This window comes from Mytilus edulis, chromosome 3 (genome assembly GCF_963676685.1).
Source record: "Mytilus edulis chromosome 3, xbMytEdul2.2, whole genome shotgun sequence".
Taxonomy (NCBI): Eukaryota; Metazoa; Mollusca; class Bivalvia; order Mytilida; family Mytilidae; genus Mytilus; species Mytilus edulis.
Genome location: NC_092346.1, coordinates 16,771,562 through 16,795,874, shown reverse-complemented (window position 1 = coordinate 16,795,874; position 24,313 = coordinate 16,771,562). Strand labels below are relative to the sequence as shown.

The window sequence follows — 24,313 nt, the reverse complement described above, 5'->3', positions numbered from 1 at the left end:
TAGGAACCATTTTTCAATTTGATTTGACCATTTTGGATTGGATTTTATCACCGATGATCACGGACATGATAAACGTCGCAACTACTATTCCTTCCCTCTTTTCCTCGATTGTGACATAATGAACTGCGACGTATCCCAATCTTTACTTGCAATGAGTAATAATACGAAAGCCAAGATGGATTATTCATAATTCAGAATTCAAAATTCAAAATTTTTCAAACTCGCAAATCAAGAAAGATAATCTTGTTTTATTGCAGTTGAAATCCAGACACAACAAATATTGTCTTAATCTGAACAATTGATCTGATAAAATATACCGTAGATTAATAATATAATTGTGCACAGACAATCATTATAACACTTTTCAAAGGATATGTGCAGACATTAAGTCAGAGTGAAACATTTCTTGCTATCACTTTTACTCCGGGAGAGAGAGATATCGAGTGTCACTTCAATCCTTATTCGATTGGTTTTTTTTTGTCTTCTTCTTTTCATGACTCGACAATCTTTCATAATATAAAAATTAGAAGATGTGGTATGATTGCAAATGAGACAACTCTCCACTGATTTGGAAATTAACAACTATAGGTCACCGTACGGCCTTCATCAATGAGTAAAACCCATACCACATAGTCAGCTATAAAAGGCCCCGAAATGACAAATTTAAACATTTCAGACCAAACAACAAATTTGATATACAGCAAAAAATGACAACGACCGAATTTCAGGCTCCTGACTTGGGACAGGCATATACAAAATGTGGAATTGTCAACATTAATCTTGGTATTATCAACTTTAATCTTTGAATTTCCAACTAAAATCTTGGAATTTCCAACTAAAATCTTGGAATTTCCAACTTTAATCTAGGAATTATCAACATTAAAGTTGGCATGTCCAAGTTAAATGTTAATAATCCCAAGATTAAAATTGATAATTCGAAGTTTAAAGTCGGAAATTCCAAGATTGAAGTTGATAATTCCAAGATTAAAGTCGACAATGTATAGTAAATGCCAAAAGTATCATCTTTCGTCAATCACAGACCGTAACTCCCAAATAACATAAAGAAAATCGTCAAAACCTTAACACGAATTCAGTTGATATAACAACATAAAATTATCAGAACTTGATAAACGATCTCCTGTGGTAAATATTTCATGCATATCTGAGACGAGAGAAATACATGACTGTATAACAATTAAGGATGTCCGCTCCTCTTCTTTTGAATTTTTACCAGATATTCGGAATCCTCTGGTTTAATCCATGTAGTGTTATAAAAAAAAATCCCCGCTAACCCCTTTTTTCTTTTCATCATTTCATTACATATAGTTTTAAAAGCCATATTTGAAAATCCTATAAAATCCTTGTAATTGAGGTCTTTCCTTTTTTCTGTATTTCTTCTTATTATTATTATTCATCACCGCCAATCTTTAACGAAATTTTCTAAAAAATGTACGCGACATGTTGAAATGATATTAGGTGTCTAGTATCGGTTGACCAAAAGCTATCTTGTGGTGAAGACTTGACCCCGTAACATTTCTTTTATATCGGTTATCTCCCCTAACACCGAAAATCTTGTTACTATTCTCACTCCATAACCATAATAGGTAGAAAAAAAGAAAGGGTGGAATTTGTTCAGGAACAGACCATCGTTCTTTGTTACATTTGGATCGACAAGATTCAACGACTCATTGGTAGGGTTATGCCCCTTTGAAAGTTAACCAATGTCGGTTGGCCACTAAAACTCAGAAACTGTAAGTTGTAGCCACCTAGGATCTTCACCAATGATCATCAATTCAAATGGCCAAGAAAATTGATCTAAGGTCAAAGGTCAAGGTCATGATCTAGATTTTAACATTAGTTTATTATCGGATTTACCCAATAACCGTAAAAGATGGCTGATAAAATGTACAGGAGAAAATGAGTGTCTTGTCGAGATCTACATTTGTTATGTTGAGTTCAAATCTATTGGACCAATTGTTATGGAACTAGGACACCAAAACTGTTTTTGGGTTCAAAATGATGATTGTTTGCTTATAACTCAAAAGTGGTTAGAGATAGAAAGAAACTTTGAATTGCAAACATGTTCAGCATAATAAGATCTACGAAGTTAGGTCAAGGTCAGAGGTCAAGTCCCTAGCAACGACATTAAACACCTTAGCGACCATATTTTTTTTACCTTAGAAGGCTATGAATAATATAAATATAAAATGTTTAATACTGGTATGACATTTTTGTCCCTAGCAACGACATATAAGTCCTTAGCAATCACTTATTTTTTTAACTTTAAAAACTATGAATAGTACATATGACATTTTTAATACTGGTAGTAATATTTTTATCATTAGGAATGTTTTTGTCCTTAGAAACCACTTGTTATGAACATAAAAGTCCTTAAAAACCATATATTTTTTTTAACTAAGAAGGCAATTAACAAAAGAAAAAAGGAAAGACCTTTCAATTGTTCATTAACAATTGACTTTTTATTTTTTTCATATTTTTTTGAGGAAAAAGGGTGCCAATGTTTATTGTATGAAACGTCTAGAGAGAAGTATTTCCCGCAAAATTTTAAATGGACTATATCTTGAAAACAAGCACTTCATTTTTTTCTGCTATTTTAGTAGTTTTATTTATATACTATCAATTTATAGCAGTCTTTAAAAAAGCTTGTTATTTTGAAACAGAGTAGCGAACATCCTTAATACAAAAGGTAGGTCCTTTAAATTAATCGTCAACTTAGGATATTTAAGTCTATATCAATGAATCTGAAATAATGATACCATTCAGACATTGACATCGAGGGTCGGTTCACATCTAAAACTTTACGAAAAAATGATGATTTCAATGTTGCCATTGTGAACGTTCCATATCAGTGAAACGACTTTCTAGCTGGGTTTCCTTTCCTATTTTCTTGATAGAAGGTTGCTACTTGCAAGGACGCTGTGTTACCTAAGGTTTCAAATGGTAAAATTGGATGTATCCCTATGAATATTTAACTTGCCTTATTTCTATGGGTTCGTGTTTTTAACAAACTTTCTAAATAGCTTTCAGTAGTATATTAAAGTGTAAAGTTCGATATTTATTTGGCTTTCGTAAGCGCGGAGAATCATGATAGATTAATGTAGGATTTCTGAGTTTTGAATTTTGAATTTTGAATTTTGAATGATCCTTCTCGGCTTTCGTATAATACAATTGGTTCCATCAGTATAGTAGTAACTGCTAACTTATTATTCACACCTGAGTTACCCCTCGATTGTTTAGGGGATTAATGGTTATCAATCATTAGTTTGTTGTCTGCTTGTCGTGTTTATGTCTTTATCATTTCGTCTTAAGGTTTAGATCGACCTTTTATACCATAGCGTTGTAATTTGTTAAATTGAAAAATATTTGATAAAAAGTAATTGTAAATAGTTATCAAAGGTACCAGGATTATAATTTAGTACGCCAGACGCGCGTTTCGTCTTAAGAAGACTCATCAGTGACGCTCATATCAAAATATTTATAAACCCAAACAAGTACAAAGTTGAAGTGCATTTAGGATCCAAAATTCCAAAAAGTTGTGCCAAATAAAGCTAAGGTAATCTATGTAAATGAGACATTGCGTCCATTATCCAAATATTCTTAATTATGTCCATACCTGTGAAATACAAGAAAAAACACCTTAAAGTAATACAATAAATATATAAGATTTAACAAAGACAGTAAAAAAGTAATCTTGTTATATATATTGTTTAAATTTACATAACTGATGATGAAAGTAAATACATTGATCAATAATTACATTCTCCATGTTAACCTGGATGATATTTAAAGTTATTTTAACATATCTTAACATTCACTTAAAATACTAAAACAGTGTTTATATAAATTAACGTTATTTTTCATTAATATAATTTAAACACAATTAAAATGCTCTTGTTCTATATAGTAAAGTTAGTAAATGCGTATAATATAAGAAAGCAATTTGCTAATATGTACACTGTAAAGCAATATAATACTTTGTTATACAAAGAGGCAACGAATGGGAACTTTAAACTTAGATATATATTTATGAGATGTGTTTTCGTTTACAAATCTTACTGATTTTAACGATAGAACTAATGACTTCTCGCTACCCAACCCACTTTTGATTATACATTATACACATGAACCCGAAAACTGTTCTTTGGTTGTTTTGGTCATTCTATTCCAAATTGATACAAACAATATATCATGTCTATATAATATCAAACATAGGTGTGCAATACACACGTTTTAATTATTATCATAGACATTAAGTATTTAGATAAATAATAAGGTATACATGTAAAACTTAGCGTGCTCCTTGAATTACACAAATTGCTTTGAAAGTGAACTTTATAATATTGACCATAGTATGTTATCTAGAGTTATAGTGCTGACTGTTTTATTTTAAAAGCATATCAGTACCAATTGGAAAATGCTGTTGCTTAATGAGTTTGCATTCACCAAATATGAGTTTTTTTAAACGATAGTAGTTGTACTGTCATAGGTATTTGCATGGGAACATGGTATAATATTTATATACTGTTTATATAACGGATCGTCTGTGATTAGTGTAAAAATTACAAATTGAATGGAATATGCCATTCTAATATTTTTTTTGTAAGTAAGGCATGCAAAATAAATTAAAAAAAAAGATTAAAACAAAAGATACAAATTAGTCCTGCGTTCTTAGCGTTATTTTGTCAATTGTATTCCTAATACTTTTGTGAAAAAGAATTAATCTGTTACTAGCGTTGTGCTTTTTTGTATTATCCAGTAAATTTTGATTCACGATACATGAATTGAAGTTTGATTGTAAACAATCACATTCTGTTCAGATCATTTACTTAGTGCACTCCCTTGTTTTTTTAATGGCCATATCTATATTGGTTCGTTATAAAGTCTTTTGTAATCATTTCTCAGTACTGTATTCAAAACTCTTAGATTTTACATACTGTTCCATATAATCAATGGATTTTGTATTATCATTTTTTTCTCTGAATATGCTAACATAAAAGTACTTACAGGTACAATTATCGAAATCACTTTCTTGAAGACTTGACAGTTTAATATTATCCCAATCTAAACAGATGCCACCATTATTTAACCAAGATTTAGATTTAAGCCAGGACCAAAACGGAAAGTTGCAATCACATACTAGATCAATATATCTGTTTGAATTTAAAGTGAATGAAATTAGTTTGTGCCATGTACTCTTGAATCCAGTTTAGCCTTGTATAATTATATAATATACAATATCCCAATTCTTTTATAATAATTATATAAAAAAAGAAAAAAAATATTACACTAATATTTTAAGACTGGTAAAATGACGAAATAAACGGATAGACATGAATATTTGCATGAATTAAAGACAATATATATATGTATGCTCTTTTAAAATCATAATACTCAGTAATGTACTTTAAAGTAGGCAGTTAATGAATTATAAGTGAGCAAAGGCACTTTTGCCTATGTAAAAAATAGAAAGTGTATGTCTTTAATCATCTTATCTATGTAAATAATTTTATAACACAATGAACTTCGCACTCAACATATGCTAGTGATTTTTATGTTTATACCCTTTCCCCTTCCCTTTTTCAAGATTGTGTTAATTGTTGTTTAATCAGTTCATTCGGATTGACGATTGATGCAGTCTCAATACTTTTATCAACCTTTTACATGTTTAATACATTAATCATGAATTATATTTTCTATTTTTTGTTTTAAAGGTCGAATACATGATTTTTTTTTATTACCTTTAGAATCTTAAGTAATTTTAATGCAGGTAAATAAAGAAAAACAAATTCGATTTGGTTATGACATAATCTCCCCATTTGACCAGAAGGACTTTTAACTGGATTCTTACACATCGACTGACTAATATATAACTTTAGCTAAAACTAAATTTAATATTCGTTCATTTTTTTCACTTGGTCGCCACACATGATAGTAAAAGCGATATATAATGTCATTCATACATATAAACATGCCATCTATACTTTTTTGAATTAATAGAAAATAAAGCAAATTTTTCTGAATTGTAATACTTCTATATATCTGTATACACATGAGCGTTTTTATAATGTTATCAGCAGTTCAAACGTTAAGATCGTCGATTTTAGTTGAGGGGACCCATTCATAATTAAACTGATGACGATTTTTGATTTGGTCTCTCAACTATCACTTTATGTTCAGTCTTTGCAATTTTTTGTTAACCTTTCAATCCTTGAATGCCTTTAATTTTCAACATGTGTCTACCTTGCATTATGACACTCGTATTCCTGTTAAAATCTAAGATAATTCGGTTGGTTTTAAGCTTAAATGACATTCTTTATCATGCCAATTTCAACCAATGACACAAAACCGTACTAGATAATCAATTTGACACTCAATGCCTAAACAGCAATTTTGTTTTGACAAAATATACAATATTAAACATCCCGCATTGCCAAGGTGAAATAACCAAAAACATTACAGGTTTGGACTAAACGTGAAAAGTTACACACAATACGTGTATGGAGTGAGAGGTTTACATGTGGCTAGCTACAAAACCAGGTTTAATCCATTTTGCTATATAAGCAAATGCCTATACCGACTTAAAAATATGACAGTTGTTTTACATTCGTTTAATGCGTTGAAGTTTTTGATTTTCTCATTTGACTGACTTCTTTAAATGAATTTTCTTTGCAGTTTGGAAATTTTGTAATTTTTTTTTATCTTGTTTTGCTTAAATTCGTGTCATCCAGAGGTTTGACTTTTTGACTATTTGACTTTTTCCGGTTTTCTTCTTCTATTTTCTAGTGTTTTTTTCTTCATATTATCAGTTTTACTGGTCTCATTGTACCTTCCTATCAAACTACAGTTCCAACTATCAGTTCAAATTAACAATACATTTTTTCCGATAGTATGTCATACAGTTTGATTTTGTTCATTGATAAAAAAAATATCCCTTATTAAACCACACTCCTCCCCCCTTAAAAAAAGGAAAGTAAAAACATTCCTCATAAAGACTTTTTTCTACAGGATGAAATATTGTAAAATATTTACAAAGAGTTTATAACATCTTTATTTTATGTGGAATAAAACCACTTCATTATGGATATCAATTATTTTTGAAAAAAAGTATTTGTAAACGTACAGCTGTCTTATATAGTAATCTGACAGTACTTTATGTGGATTGTATTTGTTTTTTTTATTTAGTATGGTTTTCAAATTGCTTTTTCATGTTTTGATATTACTTAATGATATGGTTTTGTATGAATTGGTATAATTTCAACATTAATTAATTTGTCATTAAACGGTGTATTGTTTAAAGTCACGTGATTGTATGTGGGTTAACGTAATGAAGTTGGTTCTGTCCATGATACAGGTACTTCGTAATGATACTTTAAAAAGCTTGAACATAATAATGATTCAAAATAGGACGATTTTGTCTTATATAATGTGTTCGTTCCAGAATTTGATATGGCTTTATTATTTCTATGACAATTTGTGAGAAAAAAATCTTTCTTAACTTTTTGTATGCAAATATTTATTGAAAATCTAGTGGATTGAACCATAGGTGAAGGGACATTCACGTTAAAAAAGTCCTTTTTTGTTTACTAGCTATCTATTTTTTTTTATCACTTCAAGCATTCTTCTTACCGCCCCTATTTGAAAAATCATGCGAAAACCCTAGTTCCGCAACGAAAAAAAAGTACGAACGCTCGAATTCCAACTCGAAATTAAACTCGAAAAAATCAAATAAAAATGAAATTTGAAGTTTAACTCGTATTGAAAATCGAAATCTATCTCTAAAAGTGACTTTCATTCAAATTTGAACTTGAACTGTAACTTAGACTTTACCTTTGATTAAAACTTTTAAAATTCGAAATTAAACTTTTATTTTAACTCTTTATTCAACTGTAACTCAAACTTAAACTTTAATCATATGAACGTTTGACATTGATATGACTTAAAGATGGATTTTTGTGTTATTCAAAAATTGGCACGCAATTTGATCGCTTCAATTTCCTAGTTAACCTTATCAACAGGATCTGTTTACCCCTCCGGCGCACCTAGAATCACTCCTAGGTTTTGGTGGGGTTTGTGTTGCTTAGTCTTTAGTTTTTTCATAGTGTTTCTTGTGTACTATAATTTGTCTGTTTTCTTTTCCTTATTTAGCCATGGTGTTGTCAGTTTATTTTCTATCTATGAGTTTGAATGTCCCTCTGGTATCTTTCGTCCCCTCTTTTGCGTTATTCAACATACACATCAGGTAGTGTAAAGACACATTGCAAAATGCCACAATCACAATTAAATAATGAAATAATAACACGTTATGTCAACCATATCAAAGAGGGGTGAAAGAGCAGGAAGGACATTCAAGTTCATAAAGCGATAATTAAATTGACAACGTGATGTTAAAGGAGTTTTAAATCAGTTTATGAAATCTCTAAGTCCTTGATAAGTTTAGCATCGCATTTAAACGGGCATAACAGTGGTTTATATTTCAAAACAAGATAGAAAAGTTCCTGAAAATTTTAGTACTTAAAACATGTAAAAACATCTCTCTTCTTGAATGCTGTAAAATAGGGACGAAAGATACAAAAGGGACAGTCAAACTCATAAATCGAAAATAAACTGACAACGTTATGGCTAAAAATGAAAAAGACAAACAGAAAACAAAAGTCATTAAAACACAACATAAAAAACTAAAAACTAAGCAACACTAACCCCACCAAAAGCTGAGGGTTAACTCAGGTGCTTCACATGTGCCAACCGTCATGTTGCTCATGGTAGTACAAACCTGGTAATAGGTAAAATTCGATATGCGAAAAGAGGACGGGATTAAATTTCATCGTTTGAGGGATAAATTTATTGGTCTTGTGAAATGACGAAGTAGTGAACGGTGTATTTAATCACTGCTTACTGAATACATTATTAACTTGAAAGGTTGTTGTCAATTAAATCGTCTAACGTTTAACAGCAAATATGTAAAGAATCAAAATAGCAGTTTGTGCTTTTTTTTATTATATTTTTAGCATCTACTCCAAGAAAGTATGTATATTCAACGAACCACACATTCATGCTGTCTATGCTCCCCTCGGTTGTCCTTCAATGGCATTCGCCGCGATATCGTCATATAGCTTTGTTGTGTTAAGTAATATCGTTGTGTTGGGACTCTCTATTGATTATTATCACACCATCATTTAGTAGTGTCAAAAACTATACTATGTTAAGAAACAATCTCGTCAAGTTTTAATAACACAATATCACCTAATGTCATAGTAGTCCCTGAGACAATTCAATAACGTTAAGTCCTGTTAAGTCAAACGAACAACGTACCACTGGTCATTCTGTTTGATAAGCTGAACTCCACAAAGAAGTAGTTATTGATTAATTAGTTTTAAATATCAGGTAGTATGCCTACTGAAATATTTGCTTCCAGTCTCAATATGAAGCTTTTTGTGGAGTGAGCTCTGCGAACGAGTCCAAAAGGGCATCATATTGTGGCAAGTCGCTGAAATTTTACAATATTGTGATATATTGTTTTTGAGCGAGTTAAACCTCTTCCTTTGATATTTCACAGTGTGTATTTCTATGTTGTAATGTCATTCTACTGCATCAGGCAATGTTGAAGGTTGGTGCCTGATTAAACGATTCAACCAGCTGCAAATGTTTGCACATGTCCAAAATCATGAACCTGTTGGTCAGTGGTTGTCGTTTATTGGTGTAGTTCATATGTGTTTCTCGTTTTTCATTTCATTTGTAAATTAAGCCGTTGGTTTTCATGTGTGAATTGTTTAACACTAGTAATTTTGGTGCCCTGTGTAGCTTACTGCTCGGTGTGATCGAAGGATCCTTGATAAAGGCCGTACTTGGAGCTGTAATGGTTTACTTTTTACACATTGCGACTAGTCTCATTTACATAAGAAAATGCCGGTACCATGTACGGATTATAACAGTAGTTATCAATTCGTTTGATGTATTTCAGCTTTTGATTTTGCTATGTACTTTACGTTTAGAATTTTTGTCCGAGTTTTATTTTTTGTATTGTACTTTTCCCTATTTCTATAAACATGTATACATACAATGTGTGCAGTGCTGGTAAGTTTTGAAATGCTCCCTGCTGTATTATAGTTATTAGATTGTTGTTCAAATTTCTAAAATAAAGTAATGGTGAGGTAATCAATTAATATTTTGTTATCCTGCTAACAGTGAAGAATGAATTAACTTCAACATTCAAATATTGTGTCGGTATTTTCGAATTTGCCAACTATTTCACATGTTATCATTAAAATGAAATCAAAACAATAAGCAGATGTAAATAATAGCCTTTTTGACACACAAAAAGTGTTGCACTAATATATATATATATATCTATGGTAATGCATGAGTTTGGATCTAGTCATCTTTGAATTTTAAAATTACTGTTGTGTTCTGCTTTCTTGTAAAAATAACGACCATTATTGGAATTTTGAATGTTTGGTAATTGCATAGACAATGCTTAATCACTTCAATATATAGAACTATACACTCGAAAGGTATACATAGACTACAAACTGTCAAATTGATAGTGTTACTGCTTATCCACAAAAAAAAATCTTCACAAAATGGTCCTGTGTAAAGCAATGTTTTCTAAAGACGAATGTGTACTCGGAAAAGTTTAGAACGACGCATTAATAAAGGACTATTTTCAGTTGCGACCAGAAACACAAAGGTTTAATTCATTTTCCAGAGTCAAGTCTTTTAGTCGATTTGCATTGGGCGCTCATTGTGTTGTTTTTTCCTTCATTAGCATGATTAGTAAGTTCCCGGACTAAAATCTGCGATAGATTTGAAGAAAACAAAAATAAAACTGCCATATGTTTATGATTTGTATAACGTTTTGTGACGTCATATTTTCCATATATTTGAAATATGCCATACATGTATATCTGGAATCTGGTATAGATTTGAATCCTTCTTATAAAAGCACATAAATTATTGAAACCATTGTTGTTTGATTTTGGTTACTGTTTTAAATTGATTATTTCATAGACAATGCCTTATCAGCTTAATATACACAACAAAACACTCGACAGGTATGTATAGATTACAAACTGTGAAACCGATAATTGATTTATACTGTTTATCTTTATTTTTTTGACAAAATTGTCCTGTTTAAAGCAAAGTTTTTTTCTGACCACAAATACACATGTATACTCTGGAAGGTTTAAAGCGACTCATTACTAAAGGTTTATTTTCATTTGCGAATAGACGGTTGCAACCAGAAACACAAGGGTTAAATACTTTTGTTTTAGAGTAAAATCTTTTAGTCGATTTGCATTGAGCCCTCAGTTTGATGTTCACTTTTTGATTAGTGAGTGTAAATAGATATAGGAAGATGCGGTGTAAGTGCCAATGAGACAACTCTCCATTCAAATAACAATTTAAAAAAATTAAACCGTGAGTCGTCTTTTGTTAAATCGTTCGCCTCCTTTTTACAAATGATGTGTGAACAGAATAGACACTAATGTTGACAACCTATGGACACATTCATGCACCTGAGAGCGGAACAAACTCGTTGTTTCATATATACATGTACATATTTTCCCCTCTCTAGATGTATGTAATATAATAAAAAAACAACAACGTATAATTGTCTGTACTTGCTGTTATCGTCGTTTTTTCATTATGAATACCAGACCTCGACTGTCCTTTTTTGATTTCATTAGGTATATACTCGCAAAAACTTAACGTTTTATTCTTCTAGAACTTCGTTACTATTGTCATAATCTTACCCCATACAAAAGGAGATAAGGAAAATATAAACGATACGAGACCACCTACTTTACGAAATTGTGATTATAGAATTCTTGCACAAATTTTATCTGATCATACAAATCAGAACAAAAGGGGTTTGTCGAAGGTTGAAATGTAACGTAGAATAGATTTACAATGCAGACTAATTTTTTTTTGGAACAACACAAAGCTTTAGATATGTTTAAATGGGAATATCTTGATTTTGTACCCGATAATTTCGAATTAGAATTTAGAGCGTAGGTCAAAATATTATGATACAATGCCTTTTTGTGTATTAAAACCAATATCGCCTCTTCTGTATTTAATACAAGCTAAACCCTTGTCATGCACGATTAAGGGTAACATGGGAAAAGAACATTTAAAATTACCGGCAGAAAAGTGGGAGGGGCTCTATATTAACTAAATTGAATGACACCAGTATTTTATATGAATAAAACATTCTATATAAAATTCATTCAAGACCATATCAAAAAGGTTCGGGCTCTGGAATGAATAATGACAAGAAAAACAATATTGTAAATGGCCTCTTAAAGACAAGTGTGCAAGGCTCATGAAATAGCTGACGATGAAATATGGAGAAAAATAATTAATGATGTTAAAAATTGTATACGCTATTAACATGATTAAAAGGTGGATTCTTACATTTACATCTTAAAACACTTTTAGTTAAAATATGAAACCTGCTTACTGTTTGATTGCTTTAGATATTAATCAATGACCACAATTTTATCAGAAAAATATATAAATACTTGATCCAGTGTCATACAAAAAAAAATTGTTACATCATTCAAAAAAAGAGATGTTTTACATGTTTTAAATACTAGAATTATTAGGTACTTTTCTATCTTGTTTTGAAATATAAACCACTGTTATATCCGTTTAAAAGCGATATTAATTCTACCAAGGACATAGAGATTTCATAACCTGATATATTTGCTGCAATGGATTCACAAGAAGCTTATGAATAGGATATATTTTATTTCTAAGAATTACACACTCAGGCAATTCTTAAGATGTTATGCACATTTCTAAATCTTGAAATTTGCATCATGTAATGAAATTAAAGATATGAAATGTTCTTGAGATCAAAAACTCAAACAGCCAAACATGAAACCATCAAAGCTACTACTGACATGTATATTTATACTTTATCAAGTAAATACGCATCCCATAATAAATGTCAAACTAAATGGAAGGAAATATTTGACAAAAGTTACATTGAGAAAATTTGTTGTAGGGATTTTATTTATTAGTTTTATTATCTCAGTTGCCAGACCGACCCTTGAAAATTTTTTGTTCATTTCTAAATAATAAATTTTCCAACGATCAAATTTTGAGGATTGTTTATCAAAATGAATAAATTCAAAAGTTTAATGCAACAAAAATTTACTAAAAACGTAACACGTTTGTTTATTTTACAACCAAACACATGTAAAATGGTGAACTTCCGGTAGAGGTGGGTATAATACTTGAATCAATTTTGGTAAGCACATAATATTTCTACGGATTTTGAAATTCCAAAATAAAAATTAAGAAAAAATAATTACTAATAACGAAGCTGGCATAATTGTAAAAATGACAACAAAGAAACCACCGTGCAACACTTCTTTTTTTTTATTCAGTTGTAAAATATTTAATTAGTTTTGAATAAGAATTATTTATCTAATCAACCATAGGAATAAATGATCCTAATGTTGTTAAGAACATGTTGTTTAGAATAAACACAAAGTTCTAAAAATAAACACAGGAAATATTAAAATATGACAATTTACTAAACACAATTATTACTTATGGACTCTATAGAAATGAGTAGTTGAATAAAATACAACAAAACACCAAGACTATTTCACCACAAGATACGTACAATACCTGGAAATATATCTTTAAATTAAATCATATTCTTTTTATCCAAAAAATGTATGTTTGAAAACAACACAGACATCAAATTGAGTTATACATAATGAAAATTCAGTCAAAAGATATAATATCAACTTTATTGAAATTTCAATTCTATTTTCTTATAGTTTATCAATGTTTATCAAATAGCACTAAAATGAATTGTGTATTAGAGAATTGATAACCAGTAGTTGATTCGTAAACAATAATCAACGAGCGACTTTTGTCCATTATCAATTCCCTAGCTTAACCCATTTCTAGTAAAACGACCGTCTGTTTAACGTTTTGACAATAAATCAACATTTTTTTTTGTTTTTTATATGCGGAGTTCTAGGTATATGCACTATTAAAATCTTTCAATTTACCTGAAATAAATTTAAATTTTTTTTAAACAATAATCTTTATTTTATTCAACATTATTTTGCAAGATATTGCTATCATCTGTTTCATGTATTCAATATTTATACAACTAGCCGGAAAACGAAAAGGTATTTTTTTGAATTTCAGTAGAAATGTCAGTAATTTTCAAAAATTATGATGCTATTGGATTTGTTAAACCATCTGTAGTGAGATGATAGCTTTTTCCCCTGTTTAAGGCCTCGCAATGACATTAAGATGAAAAACAGCAATAAAAGCGCTTTTTCTTTTTTGTGAGTTTCTTTCTGTGCATGCACTGGTCTTGTGTAGAAGATGGATATCCAATATGTATCTTTATTTCTATCATAATCTGCTTATGTCTGACCTAAGATTTTGTTTCCATTTACACCTTGTTAAATATTTAATAATGCATAAATAAACATACAGTGTGGTAAGCGCTTGTAGGTTGTCAAACATTCCACGTTTTATTGAAGTTATTTGATTGTCGTACAACCATCTGAAATAAAACAAATATTATATTTATGGTAAACTGCCTGGTTTGTATATAAGGCATTGTTTTCTTTTTCTTAAAGGCCGGGGAACATGTATAAATATCAGCCAACAAATGAAACATTTCGGATTTAACATGCTTTGCTACATTCCTGTCAGGAATAGTTTTTTGGGAAGTCTTTGTTCAAACATATATATATATATATATCTGCACATGTGAAAATTATTTTTTACGCCTATATTCGAACCCATGCTACTGTGATATCGTGACACCAAATCGCCTGCACTGCAGCCGTCCCGCTAGACCACACGACCACCTGGGCTCTCAAAAAAGAGCTTTCGCCGGCCGTGTGTTACCTTTCCTCGTCAGTTTTAATCTAGCGGCGTACTACAGTACATGATATATAAGGCATGAAGATGTTATTGTTACAGATCAGCTAAATTATCTATAGTAAAGGATCCTACAAATTAATGTAATATACAGTCACAGAAAATAATTATATTTATAAGTACGTCTGAGTCAGTGACAACTCTACAACAGATCTATCCATCGGATCTCCATCAATGATGGTGATACATGGCTGTGTACATAATGTATATACAACTCGTCTAAACATCAACCCAACAATGTTAGATCTGTAAATTTGCTTTCGCAAAATTTTGGTTCTTCCCTCGCCGGGATTCGAACCCATGCTACTGTAATATCGTGACACCCAATCGCCTGCACTGCAGCCGTCCCGCTAGACCACACGACCACCTGGGCTCTCAAAAAAGAGCTTTCTATATATATAAAGTGATTTCGACATATAACCTTAAACTGAACTGTATATTCTATTGCAGGATAAATGAAAACAACAAACTGACTTTATTTGTTCTGTTTATATACTCCCTTTAACATATGAAGCAGATATATTTTTTCAATGTTACCATGAAGTCATGCTTCCAAGCAAAATAGCAATAAAGACCGTATCTGTTGTGTTCTTATTAATATCATATCTCTAGATAATCCTTATATTTTATATTTCTTTCATAAATAATAGAGCTGCATAATTATACAGCTAATACGCACAAATTGTAATTACAGCCATAATATTCTATGAAATCTGGTCAAAATCTTTTTTCCCTTTACTGTGGTATATACAAAACAAAGGACTTTCAACTAGAAAAATAAAAATCTGCCGAATAATGATTCTATTAAATCCGGTGTTTGGCATTACTAACCCACCAGGATTTGGAAACCAAATACGAATAAGTTTCACAACTCATTTCTGCATAATGTCGGTCTTGCGCCAGTCATATCGTTGTGTTTTGTGGTCCATAGTCATAGCATCTCCTTTTATATCTAAATATCCTTCATTTTTCCAAGCACCACGATGAGGAAGGGTAGTACAAATTCATTTATAATTTTCCTTTCTTAAACTTTTGTCTGTTTTGATAATAGGTAATGTAAGGCTTACAAAAGCTATATTTGCATTTTACTTAGGACGGCTATTAATGTGTGATTCAGATTATTGCCTGTTTAAATGCTCTATGGTCATCAGTGGGTGTTTAGCATTCCCGCTCATTAGGAATAGCAGAGTCATACGTATTGTTACCCAATCATAATATCCAAAAAAGTTTTTTACAGTTTCAAACTGAAAATCACTTAATTCCATTTTTACTTTCATACCGCTTTTTTGATTTTTAGGATTATGTAGTATGTAAAGAGACAAAATATTACACACTTCAAAGATATTTGTATTGATTGTGTTAATTAACAAATTCTTCACATTGTTAATGTATCTGAACATATTGTTAACTTTCTAAGCTTTCTTAACTTTCGAGATAAAATTATATCTCTTTCTTGATATAAAATGATTTTAGAAATACAATGTATTGAAAAATTTCAAATATTCGTATTTTATGCAAGTACCAAAGTATTAGTGATACACTGCAGGTTGATAAAAAGTGATACCCTTGTGGTTGTAAGTGAGCGATGCCCTTACTCGGAATATAAAATGAAACTCTGTCCTGATATAAAGTGATACCCTGGTGGTGATAACAAAGTCTTTGTAGAGATATAAAGTGATACACTGGTGCTGATTTAAAAGGATACTTTGACGGGGATATAGAGTGATAACCTGGTGAGGGCATGAAAAGATATTCAGGTCGTGATTTAAAAAGACACACTTTCTACTAATAAAAATTGATATTCTTGGAACGATATAAAATGATACTTTTTCTGATAAGTAGCAGTGTGACCCCTGCTTAGGACATTATGTGATATCCTGTTGGTGATTTTAAGTGAAACCCTGGTGGTAATAACATTTGATGTCCTGGTGTTGATATAAAGTGACGCCTTGTTGGTTATAAAGTTTGATACCCTGGAGGGAAATGGAAAGTGATACCCTGCTGATGATCTCGCATGAAACCATGATAATGACAATAGATACCCTGATAATAATATGAAGTTAAAACACTTTCCGGTAATATGAAATGATACACATCGAGAGGTTCAAAGGGATATCTCTGATAGGGATATAAAGTGAAATCCTTGACGTAGATACAAACATGACAAAGTGATACTCTGGTTGTGATTTCAAGTTATACATTGGTAGTGAGGCCCATGCGTATTTGTTGAAAGCTGCTTGATATCATACTTCATAACCATACCACATTTTTATTTATTATAACTTGCAGCTCAAATTTGAATATCTGAGATACATTATTGATATAATTTGATACATTCAGGTGATATAACGGGATATCCTAGGTGGAGAAATAAAGTTATTCACTGTTAGTGTTATTGACATACAGTAATACCCTGGCGGTTATATGAATTGATACCCTATTTGTGATATTAATTGATACAATGGTAATTTAAAAAACATCCTTGCTGGTGATAATAATTAAACACTGGGAGAAAATAAAGTGATACCTTGGTGATGATTTAAAATAATAAGCTGGTGTTGACATACAGTAACGAATGACCTAGTGGTGATGAACATGGGTAATCTGGTGGTAATATAAAGTGATACACTGATAGGGATATGAAGTTATATCATTGAGTTAATATACAGTGAAACCTGGTCATATAAGGTAATACAATAGGGATAAAAAGTGATACGATTGCTGGTTATATAAGGTGATATACACTAGGGATAAAAAGTGATACGATCCTGTATTGACCTCACACACAGGCTATATTTGTTATATTATTAATTTCCGACCATATTTGTATCAAAATCGTCATTTAATTTTGTTGTAATTTTATAGATATCATCTTGTCTCTTTGACAAGAACAAAATATTAGTTGTTATTTCAATTGGTTTTTTTGTTTGTTTGTTAGTCACCTTATGTATTTGAAGATTTTTTTCGTCAAATAATCGATCACAGATATCATTTGACATTTTTTTCAAAACGTCACGTAAAAGATCGTTTAACAATATCTTGAAATTCATTACATGACGTCACAAAGTATATCGGTTTTTAGATATTCTAAAAATAACCGTGCAATATGCTTTTTGCTATCCGCCGTTTTCTTTTACCTTCGAAAATATAGTTTAACATGTGATTATCCCTAAAAAAATCAAATTTGTTAAAATATACGAATTAATAATATAAAGTGATACTCATGATAGAGGAAAAGAGTATTAACCATGATTAGGAAATAAAGTGATACCCTGGCACTTATTCAAAAAATTATCATGGTAGTAATACAAAGTGATGCCCTAGCAGTAATAGAAAGGGATATTGTAATGCCATCAACGCCCCTTTTTGAATATGCTGTGTTATTTAGTACAAATAATGCAACGGAGATGTCTGTGAGATAATACGCTTTACATATAAGTTTATTTAATACGCTGATCGTACTAAAATTGATTGTCAAAATTTAATTCTATTGTGTTTCCAGTGATGTTAAGACTGGAATTTACTCGCGGTGACAAAGTTTGTTCCCGGAGAACCGGTATCTTTAGTTCTGTTGTTTATTTGAGATGCTGACTTTTTTATGTGTTCCTACGTTATCCTGTTAGTTTAATAACCTTCATAATGAATACATATGTTGTAAGCTGGAAAACATCTTTATTTAATGAATGGCTATTATCTATTTTGAATTTATTTAACCATAAAACTAATTTTTGACTCTTCACATTGAATAATCTGCGAAGCGGATTTTGTAAATTGTGAAGAGTCAAAAATTAGTTTTATGGATCAATAAAATCAAAAAAAAAAAATTGCCATTCATTATAAATAAATTTCTATCAAAAGTAAGGCTCAAAGAATTTTTCTATTTTATATGATTTATATTAACAATAACAACGTACACAAACCATAAATTCCCACCCGGGCTGATAACCCATATCAGGGGCATCTCGTGCACAAAACCCATAATAGTACCTCTCGTGCAAGTTACTTCCAGTATATCCGGTATCGGTTGTTTTCTTTTCCATTGTGACGTCAGATATTTTTTTATGACGACGTCAAAATTTACGGGAATTTTTGTGGGGATAGTTTAGTACTTTCTAACAAATGCCATTGACAATTATGAATCATTTTATAGTACAACAAATATGGAGTAATAATGATCATAAAACTGCTCCAAATTTTCAATGTTTCAAAATGCCTCTATAGGAAATGTTACCATACATATATATGGAGGTAGTGATGCTGTTGTTGGACAATTATAGTATATTTGATTCATAATTTAACTCCTTTATAAAGTTTTTGACTGTTTTAGTTATTGTATTTGTTTATTTGCCTTACATAAAACTATTGTCGGAAGTATATGATCAAGTATATATATCACAAAACTACGTTTCGTCTGCACAAGTATTACTATTGGCGCTCAGACCAAATCAGTTGGCATCCGAATTGCCTATGATGAAAAGCTTTCAAAACCAACAATTTTGATATCCAGCCATCCTTATATCTTACAAAGTGATACTATGGAGGTGAAATAAACTGATAGCTTGGGGTAAAAAGTGATACTTTTGATTGGAATATTAAGTGATACCCTGGTTTGGATAAAGTATGATACTCTGGGGTGATATAAAGTGATACTCCGGTGATGATATTAAGTGATACCCTTGTGGTGATATTATGTGATACCATAGTGGTGATATTAAGTGATATCCTAGTGGTGATATCAAGTGATATCCTAGTGGTGATATCAAGCGATATCCTAGTGGTGATATCAAGTGATATTCTAGTAGTGATATGATGTGATACGTTGATGGTGATATCAAATGATACTCTGATCTTGATGTACACTGATACTCTGATAGTGATGTACATTGATACTCTGATAGTGATGTACATTGATACTCTGACAGTGATGAACATTGATGCTCTGATCGTGATGTACATTGATACTCTGATAGTGATGTACATTGATACTCTGATAGTGATGTACATTGATACTCTGATAGTGATGTACATTGATACTCTGACAGTGATGTACATTGATACTCTGATAGTGATCTACATTGATACTCTGACAGTGATGTACATTGATACTCTGATAGTGATGTACATTGATACTCTGATAGTGATGTACATTGATACTCTGATAGTGATGTACATCAATACTCTGACAGTGATGTACATTGATACTCTGACAGTGATGTACATTGATACTCTGATAGTGATGTACATTGATACTCTGATAGTGATGTACATTGATACTCTGACAGTGATGTACATTGATACTCTAATAGTGATGTACATTGATACTCTGATAGTAATGTACATTGATACTCTGACAGTGATGGACATTGATACTCTGATAGTGATGTACATTGATACTCTGACAGTGATGTACATTGATACTCTGATAGTGATCTACATTGATACTCTGACAGTGATATACATTGATACTCTGACAGGGATGTACATTGATACTCTGATAGTGATGTACATTGATACTCTGATAGTGATGGACATTGATACTCTGACAGGGATGTACATTGATACTCTGATAGTGATGTACATTGATACTCTGACAGTGATGGACATTGATACTCTGACAGGGATGTACATTGATACTCTGATAGTGATGTACATTGATACTCTGATAGTGATGTACATTGATACTCTGACAGTGATGTACAGTTATACTCTGACCGTGATGTACATTGTATTCTGATAGTGATGTACATTGATACTCTGATAGCGATGTACATTGATACTCTGACAGTGATGTACATTGATGCTCTGATCATGATGTACATTGATACTCTGATAGTGATGCACATTGATACTCTGATAGTGATGTACATTGATACTCTGACAGTGATGTACATTGATACTCTGATAGTGATGTACATTGATACTCTGATAGTGATGTACATTGATACTCTGACAGTGATGTACATTGATACTCTGATAGTGATGTACATTGATACTCTGACAGTGATGTACATTGATACTCTGACAGTCATGTACATTGATACTCTGATAGTGATGTATATTGATACTCTGACAGTGATGTACATTGATACTCTGATAGTGATGCACATTGATACTCTGACAGTGATATACATTGATACTCTGATAGTGATGTACATTGATGCTCTGATCGTGATGTACATTGATACTCTGATAGTGATGTACATTGATACTCTGATCGTGATGTACATTGATACTCTGACAGTGATGTACATTGATACTCTGACAGTGATGTACATTGATACTCTGACAGTGATGTACATTGATGCTCTGATCGTGATGTACATTGATACTCTGATAGTGATGTACATTGATACTCTGACAGTGATGTACATTGATGCTCTGATCGTGATGTACATTGATACTCTGAAAGTGATGTACATTGATACTCTGACAGTGATTTACATTGATACTCTGATAGTGATGTACATTGATACTCTGATAGTGATTTACATTGATACTCTGGTAGTGATGTACATTAATACTCTTACAGTGATGTACGTTGATACTCTGATAGTGATGTACATTGATACTCTGACAGTGATTTACATTGATACTCTGATAGTGATGTACATTGATACTCTGATAGTGATGTACATTGATACTCTGATAGTGATGTACATTGATACTCTGACAGGGATGTACATTGATACTCTGATAGTGATGTACATTGATACTCTGATAGTGATGTACATTGATACTCTGATAGTGATGTACATTGATACTCTGACAGTGATGTACATTGATACTCTGATAGTGATGTACATTGATACTCTGATAGTGATGTACACTGATACTCTGATCGTGATGTACATTGATACTCTGATAGTGATGTAAATTGATACTCTGACAGTGATGTACATTGATGCTCTGATCGTGATGTACATTGATACTCTGACAGTGATGTACATTGATACTCTGATAGTGATTTACATTGATACTCTGACAGTGATGTACATTGATACTTTGATCGTGATGTACATTGATACTCTGATAGTGATGTACATTGATACTCTGACAGTGATGTACATTGATGCGTTGATCGTGATGTACATTGATACTCTGACAGTGATGTACATTGATGCTCTGATCGTGATGTACATTGATACTCTGATAGTGATGTACATTGATACTCTGACAGTGATGTACATTGATACTCTGACAGTGATGTACATTGATGCTCTGATCGTGTAAACACTGATACTCTGATAGTGATTTACATTGATACTCTGACAGTGATGTACATTGATACTCTGATCGTGATGTACATTGATACTCTGACAGTGATGAACATTGATGCTCTGATCGTGATGTACATTGATACTCTGACAGTGATGTACATTGATACTCTGATAGTGATGTACATTGATACTCTGACAGTGATGTACATTTATACTCTGATAGTGATGTACATTGATACTCTGATAGTGATGTACATTGATACTCTGACAGTGATGTACATTGATGCTCTGATCATGATGTACATTGATACTCTGATAGTGATGTACATTGATACTCTGATAGTGATGTACATTGATGCTCTGATCGTGATGTACATTAATACCCTGACAGTGATGTACATTGATACTCTGATAGTGATATACATTGATACTCTGACAGTGATGTACATTGATACTCTGACAGTGATGTACATTGATGCTCTGATCGTGATGTACATTGATACTCTGATAGTGATGTACATTTATACTCTGACAGTGATGTACATTGATACTCTGTTCGTGATGTACATTGATACTCTAACAGTGATGTACATTGATACTCTGACAGTGATGTACATTGATACTCTGACAGTGATGTACATTGATACTCTGATAGTGATGTACATTGATACTCTGACAGTGATGTACATTGATACTCTGACAGTGATGTACATTGATGCTCTGATCGTGATGTACATTGATACTCTGATAGTGATGTACATTGATACTCTGATAGTGATGTACATTGATACTCTGACAGTGATGTACATTGATACTCTGACAGTGATGTACATTGATACTCTGACAGTGATGTACATTGATGCTCTGATCGTGATGTACATTGATACTCTGATAGTGATGTACATTGATACTCTGACAGTGATTTACATTGATGCTCTGATCGTGATGTACATTGATACTCTGATAGTGATGTACATTGTTACTCTGACAGTGATGTACATTGATACTCTGATAGTGATGTACATTGATACTCTGATAGTGATGTACATTGATACTCTGGTAGTGATGTACATTAATACTCTTACAGTGATGTACATTGATACTATGATAGTGATATACATTGATACTCTGACAGTGATGTACATTTTTACTCTGAGAGTGATGTACATTGATACTCTGATAGTGATGTACATTGATACTCTGATATCGATGTACATTGATACTCTTACAGTGATGTACATTGATACTCTGATAGTGATGTACATTGATACTCTGATAGTGATGTACATTGATACTCTGATAGTGATGTACATTGATACTCTGACAGTGATGTACATTGATACTCTGATAGTGATGTACATTGATACTCTGATAGTGATGTACACTGATACTATGATAGTGATGTACATTGTTGCTCTGACAGTGATGTACATTGATACTCTGATAGTGATGTACATTGATACTCTGATAGTGATGTACATTGATACTCTGACAGTGATGTACATTGATACTCTGATAGTGATGTACATTGATACTCTGATCGTGATGTACATTGATACTCTGATAGTGATGTACATTGTTACTCTGACAGTGATGTACATTGATACTCTGATAGTGATGTACATTGATACTCTGATAGTGATGTACATTGATACTCTGGTAGTGATGTACATTAATACTCTTACAGTGATGTACATTGATACTATGATAGTGATGTACATTGATACTCTGACAGTGATGTACATTGATACTCTGATAGTGATGTACATTGATACTCTGACAGTGATGTACATTGATGCGTTGATCGTGATGTACATTGATACTCTGACAGTGATGTACATTGATGCTCTGATCGTGATGTACATTGATACTCTGATAGTGATGTACATTGATACTCTGACAGGGATGTACATTGATACTCTGACAGTGATGTACATTGATGCTCTGATCGTGATGTACACTGATACTCTGATAGTGATTGACATTGATACTCTGACAGTGATGTACATTGATACTCTGATCGTGATGTACATTGATACTCTGACAGTGATGAACATTGATGCTCTGATCGTGATGTACATTGATACTCTGACAGTGATGTACATTGATACTCTGATAGTGATGTACATTGATACTCTGACAGTGATGTACAT

General features: G+C 31.8%; 1 protein-coding gene across 1 annotated transcript; it reads right to left on the bottom strand.

The window, feature by feature from the left end:
- Positions 1-22,369: 22,369 nt before the first annotated feature.
- On the bottom strand, positions 22,370-24,289 carry LOC139515073 (dynein heavy chain-like). Its single transcript, XM_071304634.1, has 2 exons — positions 23,760-24,289; positions 22,370-22,664 (listed from the first exon to the last, which is right to left on the bottom strand). Exons 1-2 carry the CDS (start codon positions 24,287-24,289, stop codon positions 22,370-22,372), a joined length of 825 nt encoding a protein of 274 aa, XP_071160735.1.
- Between the last annotated feature and the right edge of the window lie 24 nt (positions 24,290-24,313).

What these genes read in the sequence shown, in the direction of transcription:
- LOC139515073 (XM_071304634.1), bottom strand. Translation starts at nt 24,289, where the DNA reads ATGTACATCACTATCAGAGTATCAATGTACATCACTGTCAGAGTATCA. An exon ending in ATCACTATCAGAGTATCAAT is followed by an intron (nt 22,665 to 23,759) that starts GTACATCACTGT and finishes CATCACTATCAG; the next exon opens with AGTATCAATGTACATCACGA.